The 17250-nt window shown below is 39.0% G+C and overlaps 2 protein-coding genes across 8 annotated transcripts in view; one reads left to right on the plus strand and one right to left on the minus strand.

Moving 5' to 3' along the window:
• Positions 1-16519, plus strand: part of NDUFAF6 (NADH:ubiquinone oxidoreductase complex assembly factor 6) — a 30979-nt gene extending 14460 nt beyond the window's left edge. For all 7 annotated transcript variants that reach the window (XM_060610931.3, XM_060610938.2, XM_060610936.2 and 4 more), the window contains 6 exons: positions 3856-3912; positions 7624-7726; positions 8760-8893; positions 9317-9418; positions 13604-13660; positions 16371-16519. In XM_060610931.3, coding sequence (XP_060466914.2) covers positions 3856-3912; positions 7624-7726; positions 8760-8893; positions 9317-9418; positions 13604-13660; positions 16371-16499 — 582 coding nt within the window. In that variant the 3' untranslated portion in view covers positions 16500-16519. The remainder of the gene's footprint in view (positions 1-3855; positions 3913-7623; positions 7727-8759; positions 8894-9316; positions 9419-13603; positions 13661-16370) is intronic.
• The window catches only part of TP53INP1 (tumor protein p53 inducible nuclear protein 1), a 154911-nt gene that overhangs the window by 112187 nt on the left and 25474 nt on the right, over positions 1-17250 (minus strand). The window lies entirely within an intron of this gene.

Below are 17250 nucleotides of genomic sequence, written 5' to 3' on the forward strand. Positions count from 1 at the left end.
TATGCTAAGGCTTGCATCCTTAGAGATTCCTTCAAGACAAATTTATCTTGTCTTGGCCTCTCTCAAAAAAAAAAAAAACAGAAGACCCATCTGAATTGTAGAATGTTTACACATGTGCCAATTGATCCGATTTTAATAGCTCTTTAAATGTTGATGATTGCTGTTGACCAGCTTTCTGATATGACCAGTGTTGAAGGTTAATATGAATATTTGAAAGAAGCAGGTGGTGGTCATAGCAGATGTCTTGATTGCATGTTTACCCTTCCACACTCTGTTGGAGCACATGCTTTTTGCACACTGTCCAGTAAAACTTTTCATTGGTTCTTTAGAGAGCATCAGGTTCTTTTAGAAGATTAAGTGGGGAAAGAGTGACAGTGTATTGTGCAGGGAGAACTCTTCTGCCACAGTGATTCATTAGTGCTTTTAGGATGCAAGATAATTGCATATCTATAATTACATGTGTATTTCATATGGTTTTCTCCATTTCTCTGTGTATTAATGTTAGTTGCAAGCTTGAACTTATGTTTATAGCCAAGGTTTTTATTCTGTTTGGCTTCTGTTTTAAAAATTGTTGAGGGGCGCCTGGGTGGCGCAGTCGGTTAAGCGTCCGACTTCAGCCAGGTCACGATCTCGCGGTCCGTGAGTTCGAGCCCCGCGTCAGGCTCTGGGCTGATGGCTCGGAGCCTGGAGCCTGTTTCCGATTCTGTGTCTCCCTCTCTCTCTGCCCCTCCCCCGTTCATGCTCTGTCTCTCTCTGTCCCAAAAATAAATAAAAAACGTTGAAAAAAAAAAAATAAATAAAAATTGTTGATACTTTATTCAGCAGATTTTCAGCTGCTTATTAAATCCTTGTGTTTTTTTTTTTTTTACCTTGATCTCTGATTTCCTTCAGAATCAGACAGAAGAATTATATTTTATGGTCAAGGAACTATAGCTGTTATGGCTTCAGCCTTGAGTAAACAAAATCTGACTTTCTATGGTTAAATATGTATTTAGTACTTTTATGTGCCAGGAATGGTACTTGATGGTGGTTACAAAGATCAAACATGCCTTGTGCCCCACTCAGACATGTACAAAATAGAACAAGATCAGGACTCTGTAATGACTGAGGAATCCCAAGCTGATTCCTGGGACTGGGGAGAGGCCTGCAGGGAGTCCTGCCATGTAATAGCAACAGTGCTGAGAGAGCTTTGCAACCAACACCGTGCAGCTCCTTTAGCTTCTGTTAGTTCCTGGAAGGCAGAATGGGCTCTGTTCTCTGTGCTTCCAGTTAGTATCATTAGTCATTAGTATCAATGATGTCTTAGAGTCTTAGATGGAGTATAGGATATTCCTGAGACTTTGTTTCACTACCATATTTATTTTTTCTTCCCTTTTTAAAAAATTTATGTATTTTGAGAGAGAGAGAGAGAGAGAGAGAGAGGGCAGGGGAGGGGCAGAGAGAGAGGGAGAGAGAATCCCAAGCGTGCGGAGCCTCATGCTGGCTCAAACTCCTGAACTGTGAGATCATGATCTGAGCTGAAATCAAGAGTTGGACACTTAACTGACTGAGCCATCCAGGTGCCCCTGCCATATTTATTTTTTATGAAAATATATCTTACTTATTGTTGACTTGGCAAGAAAACAATGTTTTTAAAACTTATTTGGAAATAATTTCAAACTGTCAGAAAGGTTGCAAAATTTAAAACGGTACAAAGAACACTTGCATAATCTACATCCAGATTCACCTGTTGTTAACATTTTTATCCTGTTAATGATTTGTGCAGTGCCCACATACAAGTTCATGTGTGCTCTGTGTGTGTGTGCATTTTCACACTCATAATTTTTATCTGAATCACTTGAGTATAAGTTCTATACTTCATGGCCCTTCATCCCTGAATACTTTAAGTATTTCCTAAGAATAGGGATATTCTCTTATGTTATCTGAATAGCTACTAACTTTTGTAAATTTAAGTTTGATGTAACATTTTTATATAATTTTCCATTTATATTCCACTTTTGTCAGTTTCCCCAGTAATGTCCACAATAGTATTTTCCCCTCGAGTATAGGATCCAGTCTAGGATCATGTATTAGTTGTCACGTCTCTTTCTCCTGCTTTAATCTGGAACATTTCTGTAGCTTCTATCTTCTATGACATTGATTGACTTTTTTTTTAAAAGTTCATTTTTATTTATTTTGAGAAAGATACAGAGAGCAAGCGGGGGAGGGACAGAGAGAGAGAAGGAGACAGAATCCCAACCAGGCTCCACGCTTTCAGTGCAGAGTGTGATGCAGTGCTGGAACTCATGAACTGTGAGATTATAACCTGAGCCAAAATCAAGAGTCAGACACTTGCAGTGTCTGGGTGGCTCAGTCAATTAAGTGTCCGACTTCACCTCAGGTCATGATCTCACCATTCGTGAGTTTGAGCCCCGCATCAGGCTCTGTGCTGACAGCTCAGAGCCTGGAGCCTACTTTGGATTCTGTGTCTCCCTCTCTCTCTACCCTCCCCCGATCATGCTCTGTCTGCCTCTCTCCCTCTCAAGAATAAACGTTAAAAAAAATTTTTTTTTAATTATCAAAAAAAAAAAAAAAAAAAAAATCGGACATTTAACCAATTGAGCCACCCAGGTGCCCTGTCATTGACAGTTTTGAAGAGACTTCCCCTGCTTTTTTAGAACATTCCTCATTTGGGAATTGTCTGATGTTTTCTCATGACTAATTCAGTTTATACATGTTTGGCCAGAATACTGCAAAGGTGATGTGTTCTTCTTAGGGTATCACATCTGTTGGCACACTTTGTCCATCTGTTCTTTGTTGGCACTGTTTTCATCACCTGGTCAAGATGTTGCTTGGGTTCCCAGTCTGTAATTATAATTCCTCTCATAAATTAATCAACTTTAAGGCTATGCACATATCTTGCTCCATGTCAGTTTCTTCCTAAACTTAGCATTCATTGATGGTTCTTGTCTGGTTCAGTCTTTATTTGTTATGATTGCAAAAAGGTAATTTCCAGACTCTAGCACTCGGTCAACATTACTGGTTGGCACTTGGCATTCTAATATAAGGAAGAGCTCTCAATCTCTTGTATTTGTTTATTGATTATTGCTATGAACTCGTGAATTCCTGTTGTTTTCCAGTATTTTATAATTCATTACTATATATGATTATTTTGATGTTCAAGTTGTCCCAGACTTGGATAGTGGGAGTCTTATCAAACTGGGTCCTATGTCCTTATGACATGCATCCTCATCACTTTTTGGGACACTTTGTATTTTCTGGCACAGTAAAATATTCTAGGATCACCTTGAATCTCCCCTGCCTCTGTTTCTCCAGAGTCCCGTTTCCTTCGGGGGGAGTGGAACTGGAGACCAAGATCTGGGCACTAGGTGTGCTTTTTCCTACTGGAATCTCTATTTGCTAAGATAAAACTGTACCCTACAGATTATTTTCTTTGAACTTTTAGTTACTCTTTTCGTGTTTGGAGAAGTGGTTATTTTCACTAAGTAAAATTTTTGTCCTATGGAAAAAAGTTTGTGTGTAATAAATAAGCATAGAAGTCAAGATGAATCACATAACAGAAGCTTGTTATTTAATTCTTGTTTTGTTTTTATTTTTAAAGTGGAATTGTTAAATTACTAATAGCATAAGAAAAAAAGTCTAGTGGAAATGTTTTGGATGTATTATCTATACTTGGAAATGTTTTGAAATGTTTTCTAGGGACATTTTCTTTTCCCCTGATACTTTAACATAGCTATCTGGTGATAGTTATTACAAGTTTCCTTACCTAGTTTTGTATTTGGTTTGTTCATTTTCAGTCTGCTGAAGTCATTTCTAGTACTTTCTAAAAATTTACAACACTCTTGTTTTTTTCAGGCTGTCAAAAGACATAATCTGACTAAAAGATGGCTTATGAAAATCATTGATGAAAGAGTAAGTTGAAATTGCTCAAGTCGTAAGTGTTTTCTTCCTTTTTATCTGTAAGCTAATTCCTCAGGGAGGAAATGTTTTAATATGTGTGTTACATTCTGGAGGAAGGAGATTTTAGAGAACTGTCATTGTATCCATTCTCTATCATTACATGCGCTCATTTCAGCCCCCTGCCCCTGCACCTTGAGTCAGACAGGCAAACACAGGTACCTAGGCAGAGACGGGTATGCGCACCCTACCCCCACTCTACTATTTTGTTTGGTTTTTAAATGGAAATGTTTGGACTTATACAAAAGTAGAGAGAATAGTGTAATATACTTTCATGTATTTGTTACCCAGCTTTAATTAGTTATAAATACATATCCAATCTTGTTTCATCTATATTCTACCAAATCTTCTCATTAAATGCCACTGGATTATTTTATTTTATTATTATTTTTTTGCCACTGGATTATTTTAAAATAAACCAGCATATTATTAGCTTGCAAATATATATTATATCTTGAAAAGATTTTTAAAAATGCTTTTAGAAAACATACCCACAATAAATGATCATACCTTAAAAAAATTACAGATAATTCCTTAATATCATCAAAACTTGAGTAGTCATACACATACCTTTATGTACACGCAATATTTGGATCTCTGTCCAGATAGTTGAGGGAATAGGAAAGTCTGATGGTTCTATTCTAGTGAATGGAATGCTATACTATGTTCTAAGAACTGAGTTCTACTTCCAACCAAGCATACAAATTACTCTCTGGCCTGGGCTAATTTATGTAATCTTTCTGACACATGGTTGGCTCAGTGTCCTCATTGGCCTGATATTTATCACATACTGTTGTCATGAAAATGTGAGTTCACTTAGTTTATTTGGATACAGCCTATTAATAATCATAGGCTATAGTAATTACAAACCAAAACAGGAGATAACGACTTGAGCATTTAAAAGAAATAGTTGTTGGGGCACCTGGGTGGCTCAGTCAGTTAAGTGTCCGACTGCGGCTCAGGTCATAATCTCGTGGTTCACAGGTTCAAGCCCCACATCAGGCTCTGTGCTGACAGCTCAGAGCCTGGAGCCTGCTTTGTGGATTCTGTCTCCCTCTCTCTCTCTGGCCCTCCCCTGCTCGTACTCTGTCTCTCTCAAAAATAGATAAAGCCTTTAAAAATAAATAAATAAAAGAAATAGTTGTTGGCCTACAGAGTTAATTAGCACTAAGAAGATCTATTTTTCAGGTGTTTTCTGTTTTTATGAGGTAAAGACAATTAGAAAATTCAAGACAGAGATAACTTTTTGGTTTAATGGAAAATAACATTTGGCATTTGTAGGGAGGGATATTTAAGAGTAAAAGACTAGGCTCAAGTCTCCCACATTGATCTTTAGATTTAGTGCAATTCCTATAAAAACTCCAGCTGCCTTGTTGCAGAAATTAACAAGCTGATCCTGAAATCCATATGGAAACACCAGAGACCCAGAATCGCTAAAGCAATCCTGCTAAAGAAGAAAGCTCCAAAGTTATAGTAATCAAACTGTGGATTATTGGCACAGCATAGGCATATAGATCAATGGAACAGAATTGAAAGTCCAGAAATAAACCCATAAATTTATAGTTGATTTTTTTGATAGGGGTGTGAAGATAATCCAATGGGTAAAGAATAGCCTTTTCAACAAATAACATCAGGACGACTAGATATCTGCATGCAAAGAATGAATTTGGATTCCTATCTAACACCTATCTAACACCATATGAAAAAACTAACTCAAAATAGGTCAAACACCTAATGTAACACCTAAATGTAAGAGTTAAAACTATAAAACAGGAGAAAACATAGATATAAATCTTTGTGACTTCAGGTTAGGCAGTGATTTCTTAGATACAATATCAAAAGGATAAGCAATAAAAGAAAAAGCAGGTAATTGGACTTAAACAAAATTAAAAATTTCAAGAAAGTGAGAAAGCAGTCCATGGAATTGGAGAAAGTATTTGCAAGTTATATATATATATATATATTTGATAAGGAATAAGTACCTAGAATATGTAAAACTCTTAAAACTCAACAATAAAAAGACAGATCACCCAATTTAAAAATGGGGAAAGGATTTGAGTAAACGTTTCTGCAAGGGAGATCTACCTATGACCAGTAAGCACCTAAAAGGATGCTCAACATCTTTTCATTATGGAAATGTGAATTAAAACCAGAATAAATTACTCCTTTACACTCATCAGGATGGCTATAATAAAAATATGAACAATAATGAGTGTTGGTGAGGATATAGATAAATTAGAAACTTTCATACGTTGCTGATGGGAATGTGAAATGGTATAGCTGCTTTGGAAAAAATTTGGCAGTTCTTCAGAAAGTTAAACATAGAGTTACCAAAGACCCAGCAGTATCACTCCTATATTTATACCCAAGAAATGAAAACATGTGTCTGCACAAAATCTGTAACAAATGTTCACAGCAGCATTATTCATAGTAGTCCAAAAGTGGGAACAACCCATAGTCTACCAATGAGTGAATAAAAACATAGTGTGGTATATCCATACAATGGAATATTATTAATACTTTCTCCAGTTAAAAAGAATCAGGTACTGATATGTGCTCCAACATGGATGACCCTTAAAAATGTGCTAACTGAAAGAAGCCAGATACAAAAAAACTACATATTGTATCACTGCATTTTTATAAAATGTCCTGAGCAAACAAATCCATGGAGACAGAAAGTAGGTGAGTGGTTTGTTGGGGGATGAGAGAAGGAAGAAGTGGGAAGTGACTGCTTAATGGATACAGGGTTTCTCTTTGAGGCGGGAAAACAGTATGAGATTAGATAGTGGTGATGGTTGTACAACTTTGTGAATATACTGAAAACCACTGAATTGTACATTTTAAAAGGGTACATTTTACAGTATGTGAATTATGACTCAATTTTTAAAAAATGTAAAAGATTGGACATAATTTTTTCCCCTGGGATCATTGCTAGTGCCATTTTCTTCTGATTAAAAAATAAAGAGGAAGGGGTATATTTCCTTGGCAGTAGGGTCTTTGTGGATGTATTATTATAAAAGTGGCTAGATGTTCTTAGCCTGAGATTTACATTTTTCAGTTTCTGGAATATAGTGTGATCAGGTAAAGTAATCACCCCCGTTACTTTATGGAGCTTGGTTTCTTTGGGGTAGGGCCTGGTTATGATCTCCTTTCCTTTTCTACGCACCTTTTCTTTATTAAAAACATGGGCTTAACAGTTAAAATGTATAGATTTGAATCCTATCCCCACCATTTACTAGCTATGTGACCTGTGGCTCCATTTCCTCATCTGCAACATGGAAAAAGCATTAATTCTTTATTTTGGGGGGGGGGGGTAGGTTTCTAGGATTAAAAAGATAATGTCTAAAGTGCTTAAGTCAGAGCTCAGTTAAGTCAGTGTCTCATGATTCCTTGGGCTTTTGAAGGAATTAAAAATTAAGCTAACCCCATGTCTGGGGTGATTTGTGCATTGAGATTGTTCCCAAGGTATTATTTTGAGGGGTGATTTGTAATTACTGAATGTGTAGGACTTTAATATTTTAATTTTATTTTAATCTTATCGTGTACTAAACAATATATACTAATTATTTTTATTCTTTATTAATTCTTCAGGGCAAAAAAATGGTGCTTTTCTTTATAAAATATTGATAATTCATCAAACTTTATTTGCATTTTGTTTGACTATAGGAAAAAAATTTGGATGACAAACCATATCGTAATATCCAGGAACTGGAAAACTATGCTGAAAACACTCAGAGCTCTCTTCTTTATTTAACACTAGAAATATTGGGTAAGTCATTTTTCCAGTTTTATAATTCTGTTTTCAAAGAAAATACCTCTCAGACTTCACTCTTTCATAATCTGACAGTCTAATTGGTTTAACACGAAGGTTTTCTTCACACCATCTGTAAAGGAATGGTTTTTTGTTTGTTTTTCTTTAGCAGAAAGGGGAATATATATATCTTTCTTTGGAGTGCAGACTAATCAAAATACTCAGGCTCTCATAAAAGTACTTTAGCTACCTCATGGGAATGCTGTAATTAATAATCTGGTAATTACAGGTGATTTTTCTTTTTCAAGTGTCTCCTACAATTTGGAAGACCTGGGGCCTGACTCTTCCTTCCCTGTCAATAAAACTTCCCCGTGTAAAAAAAATAAAAAGTAGAAAATATAAAACTGCGTTTCTCAAAGTTCTTGCAAGACTTTTCTTTCTCTGTCCTCTTAAAAATCAATAAAACAAACAAATTTAGATGATCCTTTTCCTCATCTACTTTGTTTTAAGTTGGTGAGGTCTTATTGTAATGAGGAGATTGTTTGGATCAAGGACAATACCCTCTCTTTTGAAGAAGGTAATATATCTTTATGTCACCCTAAAGGAGTAACACAAGTCCCTATTGAGATTCCCAGGCTCATTCCGCCTGTGTGCCCGGTGACATGTTTGCCAACACAATGAAAGGAGGGAGCAAAGAGCAGACGGTTTGTCAAGCGTATACTTAAAATGAGGTCATATGGAAATTGCATTGAGGAGAAGAAATGGAAGACTTGTAATGTTTTTCCAAGATAGCTGATTAAAATTCCAAATGTGTTCTCAGTGTTCTGTAGTCTGAGGAAAACACTTTCATTTAAAAGTTGAGGTTCGGAAACCTGTTCAGTGGTAAACAGTCAGCTTGTCTTTGTGCCCAGTTTTGCTCACATAAGTCTTGTTTTTCAGATATAACACACAAGATAAACACCTACTTTTACATGTTTAGGTGATTTCTCCAAGCTGCCTCTATTGATCTGTTGTGCATGTAAGCCATGTTGCTTCATTTCTAAAATCCTAGGTGTAAAGGATCTTCATGCAGATCATGCCGCAAGTCACATTGGAAAAGCACAGGGCATTGTCACTTGCTTGAGAGCAACGCCCTATCATGGTAGCAGAAGAAGAGTGTTCCTTCCCATGGAAATTTGTATGCTGGTAAGGCTGTTACTTGTTTCCTCTAATAATTTACTTCAGGAACATGGGGAGGGACATTATCTCTTGGTTCTTTGCTTCATCTGTTCAAGTAACTGCTTTGAAATGAATGCTAATTGCTTTTTTGCTCCAGTTATCACATCAGAATTTTATCAGTCGGGCACCTGAGACCAGTGGTGGATCCATGTTTCCTTGCTTGTATAATTTTGTTCTACCCACAACTGTTGGTAATTAACATCTTGTCGCATGTTCTTCTAGGAGTGTGTGTGTATGTGTGTCTGTAGGTGCAAACACAAGTGTGTGTACATGTATTTTCAAAAACAAAATAAACATTGTACTGTAGATTCTATTCTGTCACCTGTTGTTCTTGAACTAAGGTAAAGTGTGCTTTTAGATTCCTAACGTAATGTGTATTTTCCCACACAGCATGGCGTTTCACAAGAGGATTTTCTACGGCAGAACCAAGCTAAAAATGTGAGAGATGTGATATATGACATTGCCAGCCAGGCACACTTGCACCTAAAGCATGTAAGTAGGCTCTCTGCCAAATTATTTAGGAAACTACTATTTCTAGATGTGGCTGTTCCTCGAGCATAGTTAGGGTTCCTGGTCTTTACTCCATTTCTCATTGAAATCCCAGATTTATCTCAGGCACTCTTGAAAACTTTCTCCAGTTTTTTATGGTCTCCCTGTCTCCCTCTCAGCAGATGAACACATCCTTTACCGAGCAAGCCCAGCCTCAGCTTCCTCGGTGAGCTCCTTTGTGCTCTGTGCACCCACCAGCTCTCACTCTCAGGGGACAGGCCCTGCCAGGGCTGATGGCTCCTCTCCCAGGAGCTCATGTTCTCAGTGTCCGCAGCTGGCCTGATAACTCACCCCTTTTCTAGGCAGCCTTCGGATATTCTGTGGCACATTTCCCCCCTCCCGGTTAAACTTTTGTGAGTAAGTGGCTACATTCATTGTTACCTCAAGGCCAGCAGCACCATGGCACCGTTCATTGTGCTATCATTTCGCTTCCATCCTGCCTATTCTAATAATAGGCATCACTAAATAATCTCCTTATTGCCACATTAGGGGGCACTTAAAACTCTCATTCATGCTAACTCTTTCTGCTATTGACATCATAGACGTTTTTGCTCCTTGAAACTTTCTTTTCTTTTTTTTTAATTTACATCCAAGCTAGTTGTTTTTTTTAATTTTTTTTTAACGTTTATTTATTTTTGAGACAGAGAGAGACAAAGCATGAACGGGGGAGGGTCAGAGAGAGGGAGACGCAGAATCTGAAACAGGCTCCAGGCTCCAAGCTGTCAGCACAGTGCCTGATGCGGGGCTTGAACTCACGGACCGCGAGATCATGACCCGAGCTGAAGTCGGCCGCTTAACCGACCGAGCCACCCAGGCGCCCCTTTAATTTTTTTTTAAAGTTTATTTATTTTGAGAGAGGGGAGGGGCAGAGAGCGAGGGAGAGAGAAAATCCCAAACAGGCTCTGCACTCTCAGCACAGAGCCCAATTCGGGGCCTGAACTCATGAACTGTGAGATCAGACCTGAGTCAAAATCAAGAATCAGCCACTTAACTGACTGAGCCACCCAGGCAACCCTTTAAGATTTTATTTTTAAGTAACCTCTACACCTGATGTGGGGCTTGAACTCACAACCGTGACATCAAGTCTCAGGCTCCAATAACTGAGACAGCCAGGTGCCCCCTTCTCCCCTTTATTGAAACTACATCCTTCATCTGAATCATGCTATTCCTTCCTGATTCTCCTAGAACCATTACTTCATTTTAGTGTCTCCTGAAAACTTGGTGGAAACTTTTTATCTCCCTGATTCTCATGATGCTCTTTCTCCCTGGTTCTTCTTGTGAACCTTTTTCTTTTCCGTTTGTTTGTTTGTTTGTTTGTTTGTTTTCTGAGCCTCAGTGGATCCTAAAGACCTTGTCATTTACCTGCAGACCTCAGGTCCCTTGTACTTGCTGTTTTTCTGCTTGGAAGATGTTCTTCACCCCCAACTCCTCCACTCCCAAACCCATAGGCAGTATCAAATATCACCTTATCAGAAAGATTCTTCCTGGCTACCTTATCTAAAATAACAGCCTCCTGGGGCGCCTGGGTGGCGCAGTCGGTTAAGCGTCCGACTCAGCCAGGTCACGATCTCACGGTCCGTGAGTTCGAGCCCCGCGTCAGGCTCTGGGCTGATGGCTCAGAGCCTGGAGCCTGTTTCCGATTCTGTGTCTCCCTCTCTCTCTGTCCCTCCCCCGTTCATGCTCTGTCTCTCTCTGTCCCAAAAAATAAAATAAACGTTGAAAAAAAAAAAAATTAAAATAACAGCCTCCTTTTCCATTCCCTCAGTCCCTTTACCTGGCCTAGCACTTCTCACTGCCTGACACAGAATGTAAATGACTTTGTTTGGTTCTATGCTGCATTCTTCAACATCTAAAGTGCCTGGTACATTATAGGCACTCAGTAAATTTTTGTGAAATATTAAATAGGTAATCAGATTGTAAGCTTTTTGAGGGCCAAGATTCTATATTAATCTTTTTCTAAATTTTCTGAAGCATAGTTCTCCACCCCAATGGAGGTATAGGTAAAATACATGGAACTTTAGATGAGAAATCACTTAAAACTAGCAGAGTTTTACATGAGGTCTGAGAACACAACAGAATCATAAATGCAGGAATGCCCTGAGTTGGAACCTGACCAGTCCCAGTTGATGGACACTTAAGGCATCTGAAAAATACAGATTCCCAGGCCTTACCCCCTGGTGATACAGTAAACCTGGGATGGGGCCAGGAATTAAAATTTCCAAATGATTTTAAACACCAGGTTTGAAAACTACTGGTTTGTAGGTTATGTGAAATAGGATCCTGGAACACAGGCTTGGAAGCGTGGACCGAAGGAAGATAATAGAGTTCGGGAAGATTTGAGAGGCACTGGAGCACAGTGGATGACAGTGCAGACTCTGAAACCAGAATCTGACTTTCAGTCCTAGCTCTGCCATTTCCTGATCACATGATCTTCACCTCTGCGCCTCACTTGCCACCTCTGGGAAAGAGGGTCATATTAGGGCTGAACTCAAAGAGCTGTGATTTAGATAAATGAGTTAATGTGTGTAAGACTTTATAACCATGCCTGGCATATCATAAGTGACATGTGAGTGGGCTCCCTTCATTATCGCCACCATCAAGTAGAGCAGTGACAGTAGTGTTGCACATTAGAGAACCTGGCCAGCAGTGTTTGAGACGAATTTGGGGGGTGGGAGATCAGTTAGGAGGCTTATTTAGGAGAGAGAGAAAGAAGGTCTGACTTAGGGTAAATGTTTAGATATGTTTATATAGATTTATACACACACACAACAGAGGAGGAATCAACTAGACTTGACGGATTGGGTGGTAGCAGGATCGGGAAGAGGGAAGGCTGCACGGAGTTCAGGTTTAGGTGATGATGGTGCCGTTCAGAGACTACTGTGAAAAGCAGCGGTGTGCTGGTGCTAACCAGGAGCCTCTGGGCCAGCTGTTGGACATCTCTGAATTTAAGGGGATTTGAGGCCACCTAGGGAGATGGGCTATTGAAGACTGCAGGATTGGGACTTTGAAGGGAGGTCAGAACTGGAGATAAAGATTGGGGAGTCATCCACATAGAAAGCCTCTGGTTAAAGTTCTAAGTGTGGGTGGTGTTGCCCGAGAAGAAAGTACATCTAGACATGAGGACCAAGGGCAGGACCCAAGGCCCACCTCCACTTCTCAGGTAGAAGGGAAAAAAGGGCCAGTTACTAAGAAGAAGGGAAAGGAACTAATGGCCAAAGAAGTACGTGCACTGAGAGTCAGTGTCTTGGAAACCAAAGGAGGAGAAAATTCTAAGAAAGGGGAATATTAAAGTTTTGCATGCTACAGAGAGGTTGAAAAGATGGGTATGGCGGTTAGTAAATTTTGGGTGATCTTGAAAAGACCAATTTTAGTAGATGGTTGAGGGTAAGACCAGAGTGCAGGGGGTTAAGATGTCAGGAGGTAGAGGCAGTATCTGACCATGTAAACGAAGACCCGCAGACAAGAGTGGGCTTGGTGAGGGCAGGATGATGGGCATCAGCGTGAGTGGATCAGGGCTTCGTGGTCCAGGGTAGTAGGGAGTTAGGCGGGATATAAGAGGTTGGAACCAAGATGTAGAAGCCCTGGGATTCCAAAATGAAGAGATAAGACTTGGTGTATCAAGGGGTTAAGTTAAAGTAAAAATTAAAATAAATTAAAAAAAATTTTAAACAGAAAGTAAAATAATTCATTTGGCAGCCTGTATAAACTGAATTAAAGGTCGAGAACCGGGCAGGAAGATCAGTTAGGAGGCTCTTACATTCGTGTAACCAGGAGATACTGACGATCGAAGCTAGGGAGGTGCAGGGACTTCTTAATGCAAGTATTTCCTCACTCACCCCTCACCACAGAGCTGGAGGGCCAAAGTTGTGGGTGTTATTAGGCAGCTGGAAAAGGCCAAAGCCAATCCATAAGAAAGAATGAGATTCTTATTAAAGTACCTTTTCCGGAGTCTTTTAGGCTTAGGAGATTAATTTTAATTGGCAGGAGAGCTATTTTCTGAACTTTCAGAGAAGACCTAGCTGTGTTGTTAAACTTCTGGTATTGCTTTGTGTTCACTTTCAGAAGGAGAGTGTTTATCTCCAGAAATGTTTATGTTTGAAACCGGTTTCCTTTTGTCTTCCTTTGTAGGCTAGGTCCTTCCACAAAAGTGTTCCTGTGAAAGCATTTCCTGCTTTTCTTCAGACGGTAAGTGGATTAACAGAAGTAACTGGTTAATTACTGAAGCAGATGTGTACGATCTCTTTTTCTGTTTTATAAAGTTCCCAATGAAGTTCTTTAGTTTGGAGTCTTTGTGTTTGCTTCCCTCCCTTAATGGTGGGTTTTGTGAGTTACATTCAGCTTTTGATTACAGTCATGCCTGTAGTTTGCAGAGGCGGGTGAGTGGAGTCGCCAGACTCCATAGGTCTATACGTGTGCGTGTGTGTGCACACACACACACACACACACACACACACCACTAGCCAGACTTTCCCTTTGAACCAAATCCTAATTTGTGAATGTCCAGTTGAGCTCTAATTATGAGGTCATGTTTCACCTGTATTTAATGGAATCTTCTCCTAGTTGTAAAAACTAAATTCTCAGAATGGAGACTTAGACAATATAAAAATAATAAAAGAAAATAACAATCACCTATCATTCTGGGACCCAGACATAACCACTATTTATTCTGTTCTTTTTTTTTTTAAATGAATTTCTGTATATAGTTGAAATCACACTTTACATGCCATTGTCTTACTTATCAAGCGTCTAGCCACATCATTAAATATATTTGTAACTACAATATTTAATGGCTATATAATATTCTATCATGTTTGTACCTTGGCTTCATTAACTATTCCTTAAATTGGATATTATAAACTATTAAAAATGAACATAGAATTCTTAGAGATGGAAAGTTGATCATAAAATATTAACTATCACTTAATGTTACAGAACATTATGAATAATGTGAGCTCTTTTTTCTAAAAAAAAAAAGACAGCATGTGAAAGTACATCAAAATATCTTCAAAGTTTTTTCTTTCATTCGCTTTAAAATTTTTTTTCATTTTTTTAATGTTTTGTTTTTTTTGAGAGAGAGAGAGAGATCGTGAGCAGGAAGGGGCACAAAGAGGGGGAGACAGAGGAGCTGATAGCAGTGAGCCTGATGTGGGGCTTGAACTCATGAACCATGAGATCATGACCTGAGCTGGTCAGATGCTCAACTGACTGAACCACCCAGGCATCCCTCTTTTAAAAATTTTAATGCTACAAATGAATCGGATATATCTATATATGTATGCATGTGTTACAAAGCCTAACATCACAAATACCCATGAACTCACCACTCAATCCAGGAGCTAGAATGTCACCATTAAATCCCACTCATGTGTTTTCCCCCATCTCATCCCCCTGCCTCTGCCTGCCTCCTCCAAGTAGGTATCTTGAATTTTGAATTTATTAACCTTTTTCTTCTATTCCACAAAGGATTTTCCCCATTTTATATATTCCTAAACAATACATTGTTTACTTTTATTTTTGAGCTTTATAAAAATGGATCATACCTGTTTATGTCTTCTAGGTCACGCACGCACACACACACACACACACACACACACACACACTCATCCATATTACTTCATCTAGCTATAGTACACTCATTTCACTGCAGTATATTTCATTTTGTGAATAGTATACCTTTTTTTTTTTTTTTGATCAGAGACATTCTAGATTGTTTCCAGGTTTCTTGCTAATATAACAGCAGCTGTGCACATTCATGCACACATCTCCTGTTATATATAAGTTTAGGGTTTAAAAAGTAGATGCTGAGTTTGTACGTATCCTCATCTGTCTTTAAGTGTATAGAAAAAAAGTCTGGAGAAAATACAATCCTTCTTGTTGTCTTTTGGCTCATAGTGCAGAGAATCCACAGCAGGATCTCTGTTGGATCACACAGGTTGTACTGCAGACATTAGGGGGAGCTGTGCATGTGGACCTAGAGGGCAAGAGGTGCCTCTTAGGAGTTTGTGCAAAACCAAGTGGATTCTCTGTTAAATAAATAAATATTTAATAAAATAAATTTTATTGAAATAAGATTAAAAGGTACAGATTAATAAAAATAACTGAAAACCATAAAGAACACTGTGTTCCATCCTGTTCCTCAATCCTCATGAAAGCTGTATCGAGTTTTATGTGACGGGAGGAGGCATGGGGTGATATTTATAGGGACCTGTGATGGTTCTCCCAGGTTGCAAATTGTTTTCTAGCAAGAACATGGAGATCCATTAAATTTTTCCACAAAATAAGTTTATAAATGAACAACTTGAGCTCCTCATTTCTGTGGGAGTGGGGTGGGGTGATGGAATTCACTGTCCTTGACTGAAACACCCCTTTTGTTTTCTACAGAATCTAGTAAAAGACCTGACAAACAGTAATTTCTCTAATCTTTTACACATTTCTGCCATAACCGTATAAATTATGATCAGGATTGGCTTGGTATTTCTAGTACTAGCTTTTTGATCCTGTTTTACTGGCCTAATAGAAACTTCTTAGAAGATGCCTTTGGGGCATCTGGGTGGCTCACTTGGTTAAGCATCTGACTCTTGGGTTTCGGCTCAGGTCATGGTCTTTTTTTTTTCCTTTTAATTTTTTTAAATCTTTATTTACTTTTGAGAGACAGAGACAGAGTGTGAGCCAGGGAGGAACAGGGAGAGAGGGAGACACAGAACCCGAAGCAGACTTCAGACTCCGAGCTGTCAGCACAGAACCTGACACGGGGCTTCAACTCACAGAGCATGAGGTCATGACTGAGCTGAAGTCTGATGCTTAACCGATGAGCATCAGAGCCACCCAGGCTCCCCATTTTCTTTTAAAAACTTAATTATTCTATGATCTAATGACCATTCTTTTCCTTTTCCAGGTTGCCCTGGAGGACTATTTAAAGAAAATTCAACAAGTGGATTTTGACATATTCCACCCATCTTTACAGCAGAAGAATACACTACTACCATTATCTTTGTATGTTCAATCATGGAGAAAAAGATATTAAAATAATTTTATGGCACTGATCTTTACTTTTATTAGTTTTACAAAAGTATACTAGTTAACGGTTCTTGTTTACAAATAACAGGAGGTGTTTACTTAAGAATTTTTAGGATGGGTGTGTGCAGCTCACAGGCTTGATGAGATGTTGCTGGGGGACCAGAGTGCCACAACACTGCCCAGGCTCTGCCACAGGCACCAGGGCTGTCACCAGCAGCCCAGACAGTGTCGGTGTCTGCTGTGCTCTGTCAGGTCGGAGCCCCCGGGAGGGAGTGTGGTTTGAGCTGTACTGATGCTGCAGGCCGTGTTCAGCCACCAGGGGGCAGGAGAGTTAACGTCTCCTCCCTGCCTCACCCCAGGAGAAGAGCACAGGGGCTCAAGGAGCACCCAGCTTGCGTGTGGAGCAGCCACAAATCGAGGGGCCAGTACAGCTGGGGGTCATGAAGAGCGAAGTTAATATTTGAGGAGTGTCAATCACTATCGTGAGGGCTTTATCTCCCTAACATTTCGTCTTTACGACCCTGTGAAAATTTACCATGATAAAAGAACTTCTTTAAGGTAAGCTAGCTGGCTGTCAAGAGCTAGAACCCTAATTTGACTTTAAAAAGCTGACTTGAAAGTTTCACTGTTTTTTTTAACCCCGTCGCTTTACAATCTGTCCCTCAGCGTTATGACCAAAACTTCATTAACAAAATGTGTATTAATGTAAAGTATATTACCAAAATTGTATTGAGCATTCATAAAGGGGATACTACATT

The sequence above is a fragment of the Panthera onca genome, chromosome F2, assembly GCF_046562875.1.
Source record: "Panthera onca isolate mPanOnc1 chromosome F2, mPanOnc1 haplotype 2, whole genome shotgun sequence".
In the NCBI taxonomy this organism is placed as follows: Eukaryota; Metazoa; Chordata; class Mammalia; order Carnivora; family Felidae; genus Panthera; species Panthera onca.